This window comes from Phoca vitulina, unplaced genomic scaffold (assembly GCF_004348235.1).
Source record: "Phoca vitulina isolate PV1807 unplaced genomic scaffold, GSC_HSeal_1.0 scaffold9, whole genome shotgun sequence".
Classification (NCBI taxonomy): Eukaryota; Metazoa; Chordata; class Mammalia; order Carnivora; family Phocidae; genus Phoca; species Phoca vitulina.
The window spans coordinates 58,945,011-58,959,000 of NW_022589712.1; the positions used below are offsets into that span (position 1 = coordinate 58,945,011).

Here is a 13,990-nt window from a genome sequence, read left to right on the forward strand (position 1 = left end):
AATATGATGTTAGTTGTAGGTTTCTCAGAGATGAAGGTACCCTTCTTTTTTAATTTGCTGAGAGCTTTCATTAGGGATGGATGTTAGATTTTGTCAGATGTTTTCTTCTGCATCAACTGAGGTGATAGTGTTGTTTTTCTTTTTAAGTTTATTAATAAAGTGAATTATATTAAATGATTTTCAGATATTAAGACAGTCCTGCATTCAGTCACTCACTGCACTTACATAGTTGAATGCTCTGTTGTTAGGCACATACACACTAAAAATTATGTCTTCCAGGTGAATTGACCCCTTTATCATTATGTAATTCCCTTCTTTTTCCCTGATAACTTTCCTTGCTTTAAAGTCTGCTCTGTCTGAAATTAATATTAGCTATCCTTGCTTTTCTTTTGATTAGTGTTAGCATGGTATATTTTTCTCCATCCACTTACTTTTAATCTATATGTGTCTTTATACTTAAAGTGGGTTTCTTGTAAATAACATATAGTTGGATTGTGTTTTTTTATCCACTCTAACAGTCTCTGTCTTTTAATCATCTAGACCACTGACATTCAGAGTGGTTACTGTTACAGTTGGATTCATATCTACCATATTTGTTACTGTTTTCTATTTGTTGCCCTCGTTCTTTTTTTAAAAAAAAAAAGATTTTATTTATTTGAGAGAGACAGAGAGAGCACAAGTGGGGGAAAGGGACAGAGGGAGAAGCAGACTCCCCACTGAGCATGACCTGAGCTGAAGGCAGACGCTTAACCGACTGAGCCACCCAGGTGCCCCTGCCCTCATTCTTTGTTCCCATTTTTGTCTTCCACTCTCTTTCTGCCTTTTGTGGTTTTAATTGAGCATTTATGTGATTTCACTTTCTCCTTTATTAGCATATCGGTTATACTTTTTCTTTTTTTAGTGATTGCCCCAGTTTACAATATACATTTACTACTATTCCAGTTCCATTTTCAATTAACATCATACTGCTTCACAGGTGGTGTGAATACTTTATAATAACACAATAATACTAATTCCTCCCTCCTGTTTCTTGTATCATTGTTGTCATTCATTTCACTTTATATATAAGCATACACACACACACATACACACTCACACAAGCATATATACGTAAGATATATACATAAACATACATAATCAAATACATTGTTGCTATTATTATCTTGAACAAAGTGTTAATCAGGTCAATTAACAATAAGAAAAATAAAAGCTTTGGGACACCTAGGTGGCTCAGTCTGTTAAGTGACTGCCTTCGACTCAGGTCATGATCCTGGAGTCCGGGGATTGAGTCCCACATCGGGCTCCCTGCTCGGCAGGGAGTCTGCTTTTCCCTCTGACCCTCCCCACTCTCATTCTCTCTCACTCTCTCTCTCATTCTCTCTCTCTCAAATAAATAAATAAAATCTTTTAAATAAAAAAAGAAAAGAAAAAGGAAAGTTTTATGTTATCTTCACTTATTCTCTCCTTTCTTTATTTAGATTAAGTTTCTGACCTATATTATTTTCCTTCACTGTAAAGAACTTCTTATAATGTATCATATAAGTCATGTCTACTGGCAACAAATTAACTCAATTTTTATTTGAGAAAGTATTTATTTCTCTTTCACTTTTGAAGGGTAATTTTATAGGGTACAAAATTCTAGGTTAGTGAGTTTTTTCTCTCAGCACTTTAAATATTTCATTCCCGGGCACCTGGGTGGCTCAGATGGTTAAGCGTCTGCCTTTGGCTCAGGTCATGATCCCAGGGTCCTGGGATCAAGGCCCGCATCGGGCTCCCTGCTCAGTGCAGAGCCTGCTTCTCCCTCTCCCTCTGCCATTCCCTCTGCTTGTGCTCTTCTGTCTATCTCTCTGTCAAATAAATAAATAAAATCTAATAAATAAATAAATAAATATTTCATTCCCCTCTCTTCTTGCTTGCATGGTTTTTGAGAAGTCAGATATAGTTCTTATCTTTGTTCCTCTATAAGGTGTATTTTCCCTCTAGCTTCTTTCAGGACTTTTTTCTTTATTTGGAATCAAAGTTTGAAGATGATATGCCTCAGTGTAGATTTTTTGGATTTATTATGCATGGTGTTCTCTGAGCTTCCTGGATCTGTGATTTGGTGTCTGACATCAATTTGGGGAAATTCTCAGTCATTATTGTTTCAAATATTTCTTCTGTTTCTTCTTGTTCTGGTATTCCCACTATGTGTATGTTATACCTTTTGTAGTTGTTCATAGTCCTTGGATATTCTATTCTGGTTCTCTCAGTCTTTGTTCTCTTTGCTTTTTAGTTCTTGAAGATTCCATTGATAATGTCATCTAGCTCAGAAGTTCTTTTCTTAGCCATGTCCTGTCTACTAATAAGTCCATCAAAGGTCTTCATGTCTGTTACAATGTTTTTTGTCTTTAGCATTTCTTTTTGGTTCTTTCTAGCATTTTCACCTCATTTTACATTGCCCATCTGTTCTTTTTTTTTTAAGATTGTATTGATTTATTAGAGAGAGAGAGAGAGAGAGAGAGCACAAATGGGGGGAGGGGCAGAGGGACAGGCAAACTCCCTGCTAAGTGTGGAGCCTGCCTCCAGGCTCTATCCCAGGACCCTGAGATCATGACCTGAGCTGAAGTTAGATGCTTAACCAACTGAGCCACCCAGTCCCATCAGTTCTTAATGCTATCTAGTTTATCCATTAGAGCCCTTAGCATATATTAGTTGGTTAGCAACTAATTATAGTTGTTTTAAATTCCAAGTCTGGTAATTCCAATATCTCTGCCAGTCTGGTAATTCCATTATCTCTGCCATTCTTATGTTGGCTCTGTCTATTCAAATTGGGTAGGTTTTTTTTTTTTTTTTTTTATTTTGTGGCAGGGTTTTTTTTTTGTTTGTTTTTACCTTTTGCTATATCTTGTAATATTTTCTTGATACCCAGACATAATGTACTTTGTGTAAAAAAAAAAAAAACTGCTGTAAATAGGCCTTTAGTAATGTGCTAGTGAAGTGGGGAGAAATATGCTATAGTTCTATGATTAGGTCTCAATCTTTTAGTGAGCCAGGCCTCGGTACTGTGAATTTCACAGGTGTGAAGTGTTTCTCAGGTTTTTTCTCCCCTCTTAGATGGGACAGGATGACTACAGTGGCTGAAGTTGGGTATTTCCCTCACCCCAGGTCATTTAAGCTCTAATAGTACCTTAGGTTAGGCTGTAGTTAACTGGTTTCTCCTGAGAGCAGGCCTTGTTAAGAACAGAATTCTCCGGCATATTTCAAACTGGAAACCCCCTGCTGGAAGCTCCAGCAAATTTTTCTCTGATATTTCCCATAGGAATCTGGCCAAGCTCCTGAAGGTAAATTTCACAATATTTGGGGGGTTCCCCTAAGACTGGGTCCTCCTGGAGTTTTTAACTCTGAGTTGTCCACACTGATCCTCCAGCAATTCAACAATTACAGCTCAGGTTTTCTTACTTCAGCACTGGTTCCCTTGGTGGTTTCTGCTCATGAGTATCTGCTTCTGTTAGCTATGACTCCCTGTATTTGCCTATGTCTCCAATCTTGGGGGCAGCAGTTTGCCCCATGTCCTCTCCTCTTTTATGGATCCAAGAAGAGTTGTTGATCTTTCAATTTGTTCAGCTTTTTACTTGTTGTTAGGTTAGAATGGTGACTTCCAAGCTCCTTACATGTGGAACTGGAAACTCTCAATTTCAAATCACTTTATTTTAATCTAATTTATTACAATAAATTTTAAGTTAATGATTCTTCTTTTCATCCTTTTCTTACTTCACCAATCTTATCCTCAACCTCCCTGCCCCAGCCCTGCCATATTCCTTCCACTCATCCTATAGATCTTAACTTAAATGTCATGGTTTCCAAGAAACTTTCCCTGACTCTCTAAAATAAGTAGGTCCCCAAACTGAATGTCCCTTCAGCACCCTGTACTTACCATATAATAACATTCATTGTACTTTGTAGAACTTATCTGTCCCTGAGGAACTCTCTTTCTGTTTCACGCCTGTGGCTCCAATGTTAAGTATATTGTGTGATGCCCAGCAGGTCCTCTGTTATTTTTGTTGATTGTATAAATAAGAAGAGCATTCATGCATTTCAGATATATTGTACATTATTAGCTTGCACTTACATATTAATAATAGTATTGAATAAAGCAAAGTTCTAAGGGGCATGATTGGTTACCTTATGGTTCTTCTAAACGATGTTTTAAATGTCAGTAGTTAAGCTAAGAAGTACATTAATTATTATACTTTTGATCCAACATTATTTTCTATATGTATATATATGTGTATGTGTGTTTTTTTTCCCCAGGATGCAGAAGAATACACAGATTTGCCAGTAAGACATAATGAAGATCATATGAATAGTGAACTGGCAAAATGTCTTCCCTTTGAATCTAATCCTCATTCATTTGATAGCCCTCACACCAAAGCACATCTCCTACTACAGGCACATCTCAGCAGAACCATGCTGCCCTGCCCAGATTATGACACTGATACCAAAACAGTCTTGGACCAAGCACTCAGAGTATGTCAGGTATGAAAGTCTAATACTTCTATTTTATCCCATCATTTCTGCTTTTTTCCCCCTGTTCTAAGATAAAATATACTTGCATTTAAAATATTTTATCATAGCATTGTTGAGAAAAATCTAATGAATCAAATCAAGAATTTTCAAAGTACAAGGCAAATATAAATGCAATAAGATGACAATTTCAGTTACCATTGGATGAAAATTGAAAGTAAAAGTAAATGCCAGGTACTTTTCTAGGTACTGAGCATACAGGAGTGAACAAGCAAAAGACTGCTGTTATGGGCTTTCACTTGAGATGGAAAAGACATTTAAAAATATAAGTGAAGGGGTGATAACTGCTGTTTTGTTGGGTTTTTTTAAGTAATAAAGTAGAATAAAGGAAATATAGAGAAAGATGGAAAGTGTTGTTTTTCACTACTTTAAATGTGTTCAGGGACTGTCTTGCTTATAAAGTAACATTAAAGAAAAAATTAAAAGAAGAGTGAGCCATAGGATTATCCGAGTGAGTATACTCCAAAAACTACAAAAAGCTAGTGCCATGTCTCTCATGTAGGAACTTACTTGGTATAGTCAAAGAAAAATAAAGGAGACCCTTGTAAAGAAGGTGGAAAGGGGCACTAGAAGTGAAGTTAAGAAGCAGTGGATATGGAGATCATTTTCTCAGAGAAAATGGGGTCAGGTCAAGGTAGGGAGTTTGTAAACCGTTAAGGATTTTGGCTTTTACTCTGAGAGGGAAGCTGTTAGAGCAGTGGTTCACTAGTGGTTATGTTGGTTATATTTATGAATATTTACCATGTTAATTAAAACTGAAAAATTCTCAAATATTTATTATGTTATTTAAAAATAACAACAAACCCATTATATGTTAATAGAAATAACATGATTTTTCAGGAAAGGTAACTATTTTCTAAGACAATAAAGAAAGTTAGTGAAAAGTATAAAATTATTTTACATTTTTGCAAATATCTTTAATGTCTAGCTTAATAGAAGTCAGCTAGATTCATATATCTCCTTTTGCAATCAGTCTGTTACAATATGATGTTTTATGAAAAAAAGTATGAAGTATATGAAGAAAAGCCAGCCTCACAGAGATATGTAGTTTGAAAGGGGAAGAGTATTTCTTATAGCCTTTTCAGGTAATTGGGGATATTCTTTTTTGACACTACATGGAAACTTGACATGTGGTTTTTCTTGAAAGTTGCAATGTGGAATCTGAAACCCTATCAATGAACTTTTCATACCTTGAGTGCTTTAGGGCTAGGCATGAAATGATGGCGGCTGGACCAGGTTGGTATGTGTGAGATTGGTTAGAATTGGTTGGTTTCCTGTATTCTTTTTTTCAGAATTAACAGAATCTGCTGATGAATTGGAAAATGGTTTTTAGGGAAAGTGAGGAGCCAGAGAGGTTTCCAGGGCTTTTCTCCTGAGCAAATGGAGAAATGGAGCTGCCATTTACTGAGAGATGATTGGGAGAGGAGCAGTGTTGGCGAAGCGCTCCTAAGGGAGTGAGATTATGAGAGATTTGATTTTCTACATTTTACCTTTTTTGGACATTTCTGTAATAAAAAACAATTTTAAAAATTTCCCAAAAACTTAGGGTGTTTTTAAGGTAGAATAAATAGGTCTGTGTACATGGAGGTACATTATAGCATCATTTACAAAATTAAAGACTTGTAAATAACCTAAGTATCTTTCCAGTTATAGAATGCTATAAAATATTACAATTTCATTTGTGAATTCTACATGTATGTAAAATATCTATATGTGCAAATATACCTAGAGAGAAGATGCAGAATAGTGTCCACCAAAAGCCATTTCTAGCAGGACTGTGGGTGGTTTTTAATTTCTCCTTTATGCTTTTCTGAAATGTTTAAATGTTTTAAAATTAGCTTCTAACATTTTTATTATCATAAAAAAACTTAATTATATCATCTAAAAGAATAGGAATATTTCATAAAATAGAATAAGTACAAACTTTCAGGAATTAGGGAAGTAAGGCTATAATAAACACAGATATTTTTTGACATCCTGTTGTAAGCAGCACATGGTTTACCTCTCTAGGAAGACATGTACACACATACCCCATATCGTCTTTATCCACACATACCCCATATCGTCTTTATCCATTCAATTATGAGTGGACACTTGGGCTGCTTCCATGTCTTGGCTATTATGAATAATGCTGCTATAAACATAGGGGTACATGTATCCTTTGAATTAGTGTTTTTGTATTCTTTGGGTAAATAGTAGTGTGACTGCTGGATCATAAGGTAGTTCTATTTTTAACATTTTGAGTAACCTCCATACTGTTTTCCACAGTGGCTCCACCGGTTTGCATTCCCACATCAACGGTGCAAGAGGGTTACTTTTTCTCCACAACTTCAACACCTGTTGTTTCTTGTGTTGTTGATTTTAGCCATTCTAACAGGTGTAAGGTGATACTGCAGTATAGTTTTGATTTGAATTTCCCCGATGATAAGTGATGATGAGCATCTTTTCATGTGTTTGTTGGCCATCTCTATGTTTTCTTTGAAAAAATATCTGTTCATGTCTTCTGCCCATTTTTAATTGAATTATTGGTTTTGCAGGTATTGATTTATATAAGTTCTTTATATGTTTTGGATACTAATCCTTTATCAGATATGTCACTTGCAAATATCTTCTCCCATTCTGTAGATTGCTTTTTAGATTTATTGATTGGTTCCTTCACTGTACAGAAGCTTTTTATTTTGAAGTAGTCCCAATAGTTTATTTTTCTTTTGTTTTCCTTGCCTTAGGGAACCTATCTAGAAAAAAGTTACTATGGTTGATGTCAGAGAAGTTACTGCCTGTGCTCTCCTCTAGGATTTTTATGGTTTCAGGTTTTACATTTAAGTCTTGAATCCCTTTTGAATTTATTTGTTTGTATGGTTTAAGAAAGTGGTCAAGTTTCATTCCTTTGCATATTGCTCTCAATGTTTCCCAACACCGTTTGTTGAAGTTACTGTCTTTTGCCCATTGGAAATTCTTTCCTGCTTTTTGAAGAAACCCACATTGCATTTAGTAGTCACTTCTCTTAGTCTCCTTGACTTTCATGATCTTGGCACTTTTGAAGAGTACTGACCAGTTATTTTATAGAACTGTCCCTCAGTTTGGATTTGCCTAATGTTTCCTCGTAATTGGATGGAATATATATATATATATTCACTGTAGTTACACTACTCCACTGTAGTTACTTCTTTGCCTTTTGAAATTAATATGTATTTTGTGGGGAGATGCTTTGAGATTTGAGATTATGCAAATATCCTGTTTCTTATCATACTTTGCCACATTATTTTCAAGAGTCCATTGGTGAATTTTGCCTGAAGCAATTATTACTATTCTGATTTTCTGTTTCCATTTTCCCTGGAATTCTACTGGAAGGAAGAACTTGTTCTTCTCTATTTACTTATATTTTATTCACTTATTTATTTATATAAGTATAGACTCGTGAGTTTTTGTTTTATTCTATTGGGTAAAATCCATTGCTATCATTATTTATTTTGCTGCACAGATTGTCTCAGCATCAACCACTGGGGCCTCTCACACTGGTTCCTCTATCCCTTTGACATGTACACATTATTATTTTAACATCACCTTGCAGTCTTCCATCTTGTACCTCTGCCTGCGCTAGCACTGGAATCAGCCATGTTTCCAAAGAGCCCTGGTTCTTTTTATTAGAGAATAGTTTAGAGACTAAAATCTGGAGGCTTATTGACTCCAGCACTATCTGGGTATCTTTGCCTCTAGACCTACCCACTGGACAAAGCTAGGAAATAGAAGTATGCAGACAGACATCTCTACCCATTTGCATATCTACTTATCTCTGTGTATATGTATATGTGTGTGAAAACATTTGTATTTACAAAACCATGAGTTCATTTCCAATACCTCCAATTCCAATCCAGTACCAAAAGGTTCATTTCACTCTTCTTTTTAAATTTATAAGTCCTTTCTCCACCTGTGAAAAACCTGGCTCTTATTATTCAAAACATATTTACTATTTCCTCAATTCTAGCATACTCCTGATGTCATTTTAGAATTACTAACCCTTTTTCCTACAAAAACCAAGTTTACTAGCTAGAGTACAATAGTTGTGTTTTGTTTTTTTTGTCCATGGAAGCTCGACAGCTCTTTTTCTTTGTACATTTATGCATATACATACGTGCTCTCTCACTTTTTTCTTTTGCAGATTTTTATCATGCTGTTTTATAAACTTTTTAACCTAATAATTTATAACATTAAATATTCTTTAACACTAAATGTTCTTCTCAACATGATTTCTAATGGCTGCACTATATTCCTTCATGTGAAGGTCATAGTTTATTTAATGACTCCCCTATAGTCATTGTGGTGGAATTTTCTTTATTATAAATTATTAGTTATGATCATCTTAAATGTTGAGTTGGCTTTTCAGAAGCCACCTGGTAAAAAACTTTAGATTTATCCTAAATCCTCTCACTCCTGCAATTTGTAAGATTGTAATAAAAGTAGGCAAGCCAGGAAGAGAAAAGAATATTAGGGTTGCCAGTGGAGATTTTGGGGAGAAAATCAAGAGTTGGTAAAATTTTCTGTGGCTGATTGACAATTTTATTATTGTACCCTATTTTTCTCATTTGGTAACGTGGATATTGTTGGCCTTAAAAAGTATTGGTTCAAGCAGTTTTCCAAGCTGCAGCCCTGCTGGCTGATTGAAAATTATACTACTACCCTCGTGGGACATGAGCCTGACCTTGGGTCTATGTGTGGGACTCAGTGCTACCAGCTCTTACCATAAATCCAGTTCTGCTCTTGTTTTAGTATAAGATGCTAGGCAAGTCACTTAACCCCTCAAGTCTGAGTAAAAATAACACCTTACAAGAATAGGGCATTAGTTAATGTTTATAAATTAAACAATGATTTGAGGACTCAAGGAAATAGGCCTATTTTAGTATTCTCATTCTTAGTAGTTCTTTTCTTTCCTTGCTTTATCATAGTCATTTACTCTAAAGCTTTTTTATGCTCTTTATTTTATAGAAACATACCTTTTATATCATTTAGATTATGAAAACTCTTGACTACCCATGTCCTAGGGGATCTTTCACAAAAGAAAAACATAGTTGCGTAGTCCTACTTCCCTGCTTGAAGTCAGAATGTACCAAACAGCCTGCCCTCCCTACTTGTACCCATTGAAATTATATATCTAGATCATTTGAGTCATTTTTTTGGTTTGGGGTATTTTTGTAATGGTTCCTTTTAATATGTTACTATTACTAGTATTTCCATTTCCATCCCGCTGAACAAAAATAAAAGTAAAAATTACTGTGCATATCTCAGTTTTAAAAATCTGCTTAAAATGTTCTAATTTATAAATTGAGTAATCACAGAATTGATTATTCTTGCCATTCGCCTTTGAAATCCTCTTCTTGATCCTGTTAACTATAATATATGTTTGTAAAATGCTGTAAGTGAAAGGACATACTTTCTCTGCTGGATGTACCAAAGGAAAACTTTATGTTTTTTAGCTTTTATGAGAAGGTTACAAATAAGAAGTATCAAAAATTAAACTGACTTGACAAAATTTTCCAAATTTGACAGCAAAGCCAGAACCACTGGTGTCTGGTGTTTTGATTAGCTCTCTGCTGCTTTTTTATCAAGAGACAAAGACATTGATGCTCAGAGAAGTTAAATAACTTTGTTAAAGGTGATTTGTCAAGGCAGTCCATACTGAAACCAGTGGAAATACAAGGATTTTAAATCCTGATCTGTTATCTCTGATCTTTTCTAAGAAGTGCTGTAAGTTTTTACATTAAAATCATCTTCCTTTTTACTTAAAAATAAAATCTTTAAAATCATCTTCATTTAAATGAAAACTATCTGAGTAAAATATTGAGCCAAATAGTATAAGGGTACAGGTTTATATCTTAGTCACTCCCACTACCTCCTCTTTGGTATTTATTGCAAAACTTCCCAGTAATTGAATGCTTTCAGGTGTTTCATGGAAAAAGGGAAACCAGGGCTGGAGGAGCTGACTCTGAACTGAGAACCAGAGGGCTGTGTACTTCGAAGTACAATTCTGCATTCAGGTTGCTGGGCTATTTAGGAAAGTTTCTTTCAGACGTGGTAGAAAATAGATTGACCTGTCAGCTAATGCTGCTGCAGCCTAAATTTAATAGATCAAAATAGCTGTGTGTATTTTAATATTTATTTTAAAAGACTTTAGCATCAGTGCCTTTAAAGACTATAAGATGATTCTATTATCCTATGAAAGAAGAACATACACAGAAATGTGACTGTAGGTTGATTAGAAAGGTATCTGGAGACCTTTGCTTCCAAATTTAAATTGGAGTTAATGTATATAAATACCAAATTTGACCAGAATTATTTGGAGAATTGTGCACTATCCCTGCTCCCCACACCAAAAAATCACTATATAATGATGGCCCATAAGACAGACCATCATTAACAATGATAGTGCTGAACAGTTTTTGAGAACTTTTCTTTGTACCAGGCTCTGTTCTACTTGCTTTACGTTGCATTTGTTATAATAATCTAATGAAGTAATACAATTATCCTCATTTTACAGATGAACACTAAGTAATTTTCCCAAGATCACATCAAAAAACAGTTTTCAGCATAGGTTGGTATATGTAATAAAGGTATATCTCATCAGATTCCCTTTGTCCTATAAGGGTGGATTTAAAAATTGTACTCATGGTCTAGTAAGAATTTGTTTTAAAATATGAGAACTTCATAGGAATTTCTACTTTTTTAAAACCAAGAATTCCCACTAGACTATGAATAATATTTTTAATTCATCACTCCCTGTTCATGTATACTCAAATCACCTCCACTTATTTACTCTAGTTCCCTTCAACAATCTGTAGTTACTTTAACCAGTTTCTAAGAGCAACTTATTAATATTGCTGATATTTGTAATTGCTTCATTATATCACTCTACAGTGTCCAGTAGGTAGCCTGTTTGCCTTTTTTATATCAACTGCTTATGTTCTTTCTCAAGGTTTTTATATTATTCTAGATACACCAATGAATTAACCATTTACTTCCCCACATTCTCCCCTAAAACTACAAAAATTGGAAATAATGGAAGAAAGATCAGATTATTGATACAACTGTCAAGGGAAAGAGAAATGCCATCATAATTATAAAATATCCCTGTAATGTAGTATACGCATACTAGAACAACCTATGCATAGATATACTATTAAAACACACATACACACATTTTATGTTTCTATTTCATTCTTCAAAGTTGGCCTACACTGCTTAGGTTAGGTTCTTGGCTTCTTTCACTGGTTAATCACCACCAACTAATGGGGCTCCCCTGAAAGCAGCCTTTGTCCATCACACCAGTTCTTTTTGAAAAATTTCAAACTTCTAGCAGCGATAGACAATCTCAGCGATTCCTTTCCCCAAGCTATAGAACTACCAACACCCCAAAAATAGCAGACTATTGAAGAAGACTCTAAAGTTCTATATTGTGTATATTCTGTATACCAAGCAAGGCACATGTTTATATAGATTGAATCATGTTCCATTGTCCTAGTGGAAGTAGGCAAAGGTAAGCCAGGGGACCTGCTTCGATAGTAATCTAGGTGATTCAGTGCCTAAAAGCTATGTTCTGGCAGGTAAGTTTCCATTGTTTTATAAATTCTTGCATCTAACTCAAATATAGGAGCTGCCATTTTGCATTATTTTCCTTAATGCCCAGGTCTTTTGGAACTACTGTTTTCAGCCTTTCTTCTCTTGCATACAGGAGATAATATGTAGCTCATATGCCACTCAAATTAATGTTAACATGCTTTTGTTCTTTCGGGTCTTTTTAGTACCAAGGCAGGGAGAATTTTTTTCTTAATCGTGATATAATTGACATACAGTATTATATTAGTTTCAGATGTACAAAACAGTGATTTGACATTTGTATACATTGCAAAATGATCACCACAATAGTCTAGTTACCATCTAACATGTTCTAATAGGGCTTTATCAATTGTCATAAATTGTGCTAGTCAAAAATAAAGGGGAGGAAATATATGAATTGAATAGGTGTTTATACTTCTCTCCAGTCAGAGAACCTTCTTAATTTTGCAAAAACAAATCTCTAAAAGTTTATTGGTGAAACTGTTGTTTAGCCCAAACTTCAAAACAATAATTTGACATCTTTGTAAACCATTTCTGATAAACTTAAAGTGCATTCATTACATTTCAAATAATCAGTATTTTATTTTTTCTGTAACCCACAGCTACTCTGAAAACATACTGCATTTTCAATCTATTTTTAAGAGATTTGAATCAATAAATTTAAGATATATATGTATGCACGTGTTCGAGTCTGAGAACAGGAAAGAATAGGATAAGGGAAAAGATGATGTAATGATAACAATATTTTTCATTGACTTAATTCTTTTAACTGAGAAATACTATGACTATGGCTGGGTCTATATTTCCATTAACAAATGATTTCTATTTGTAGTAGATTAAAAAGCATAGAAATATTTGATGATGCCAGCAGATAAAACTGCCATGGAGCAAGACTAATGTAACCTTTGAGGAGTATTTACCTAAGGGTGCAGTAAGCACATGCTCAGTGGCTTTTCAATGTATTAAAGAATGTCAGTGTCAATTAAGTGAACAAGTTTTAGAATCATAGAGTCAAATACAGTTAGCAGAGAAAGTAGGCCAGGTATTGCTAAGCTTAACAAAAGAAGTACTTGGTCAAATCCTTAATCCAATACTTGTAAGAAATGTTTTGATATAGCAAATGGCAGATAAAATCTTCTGTATATTCTTAGAATCTTTTCACACTTTTAAATGCTTATAATTAGACCAAATGAAAAGATTATCTTTAAGTGAACAGTACAGCACAATAGACTTCAAAAAGCTGCTTCAGATCATTTGGAGAAAAAGATGGGTGGATTATAAGTAAATAATTTCTAGACTTCCAAAATTGGATTATACATATTTAGCAATCTATAATCTAAAGAAGTTAAAAAAAATAGTTAATTGCTGCAACTCAAGTGTTTGAAGGATCCTAAAATGAAAATTACACTATCGAGTTTTAAATATATCTGTTTTATGGATATGTTTCAAGGAATATTAATCCTATGAGCATATTATTTGGAGGATTTTGCATCATCCAAAGTAGGCTAGAACCATATCAATAACTATAATGTCACTGACAAGGCGACTTGGACATAATTCTTGGCATGTAGTACATTTCAGTATATCATGGTGAATAGAATGAATAAATATTTCACTTTTTCCTTTCTAGTTCTTTATTAGGAGAGGATTGAAAAGGGAGATTTATTATGTGTGGATTCTCACAATGTTTTTGAGATTATCTGCCAAATCTGTATTGCCTACCAACAAATGTAGTCTGTTCATTGTAAACATTAGTGTGACCTTATCAAATTCATAGAGACAGGAAAGTCTAATTCAGGCTGCTTTCCTGGCAAGACTG

At 34.5% G+C, this 13,990-nt stretch overlaps 1 protein-coding gene across 1 annotated transcript in view; it reads left to right on the plus strand.

Annotated features, from left to right (window-relative positions):
* Window positions 1–13,990, plus strand: part of ASCC3 (activating signal cointegrator 1 complex subunit 3) — a 366,263-nt gene that overhangs the window by 335,826 nt on the left and 16,447 nt on the right. The window contains exon 37 of the mRNA XM_032408161.1: window positions 4,291–4,515. Within this exon, the coding sequence (XP_032264052.1) occupies window positions 4,291–4,515 (225 nt within the window). The remainder of the gene's footprint in view (window positions 1–4,290; window positions 4,516–13,990) is intronic.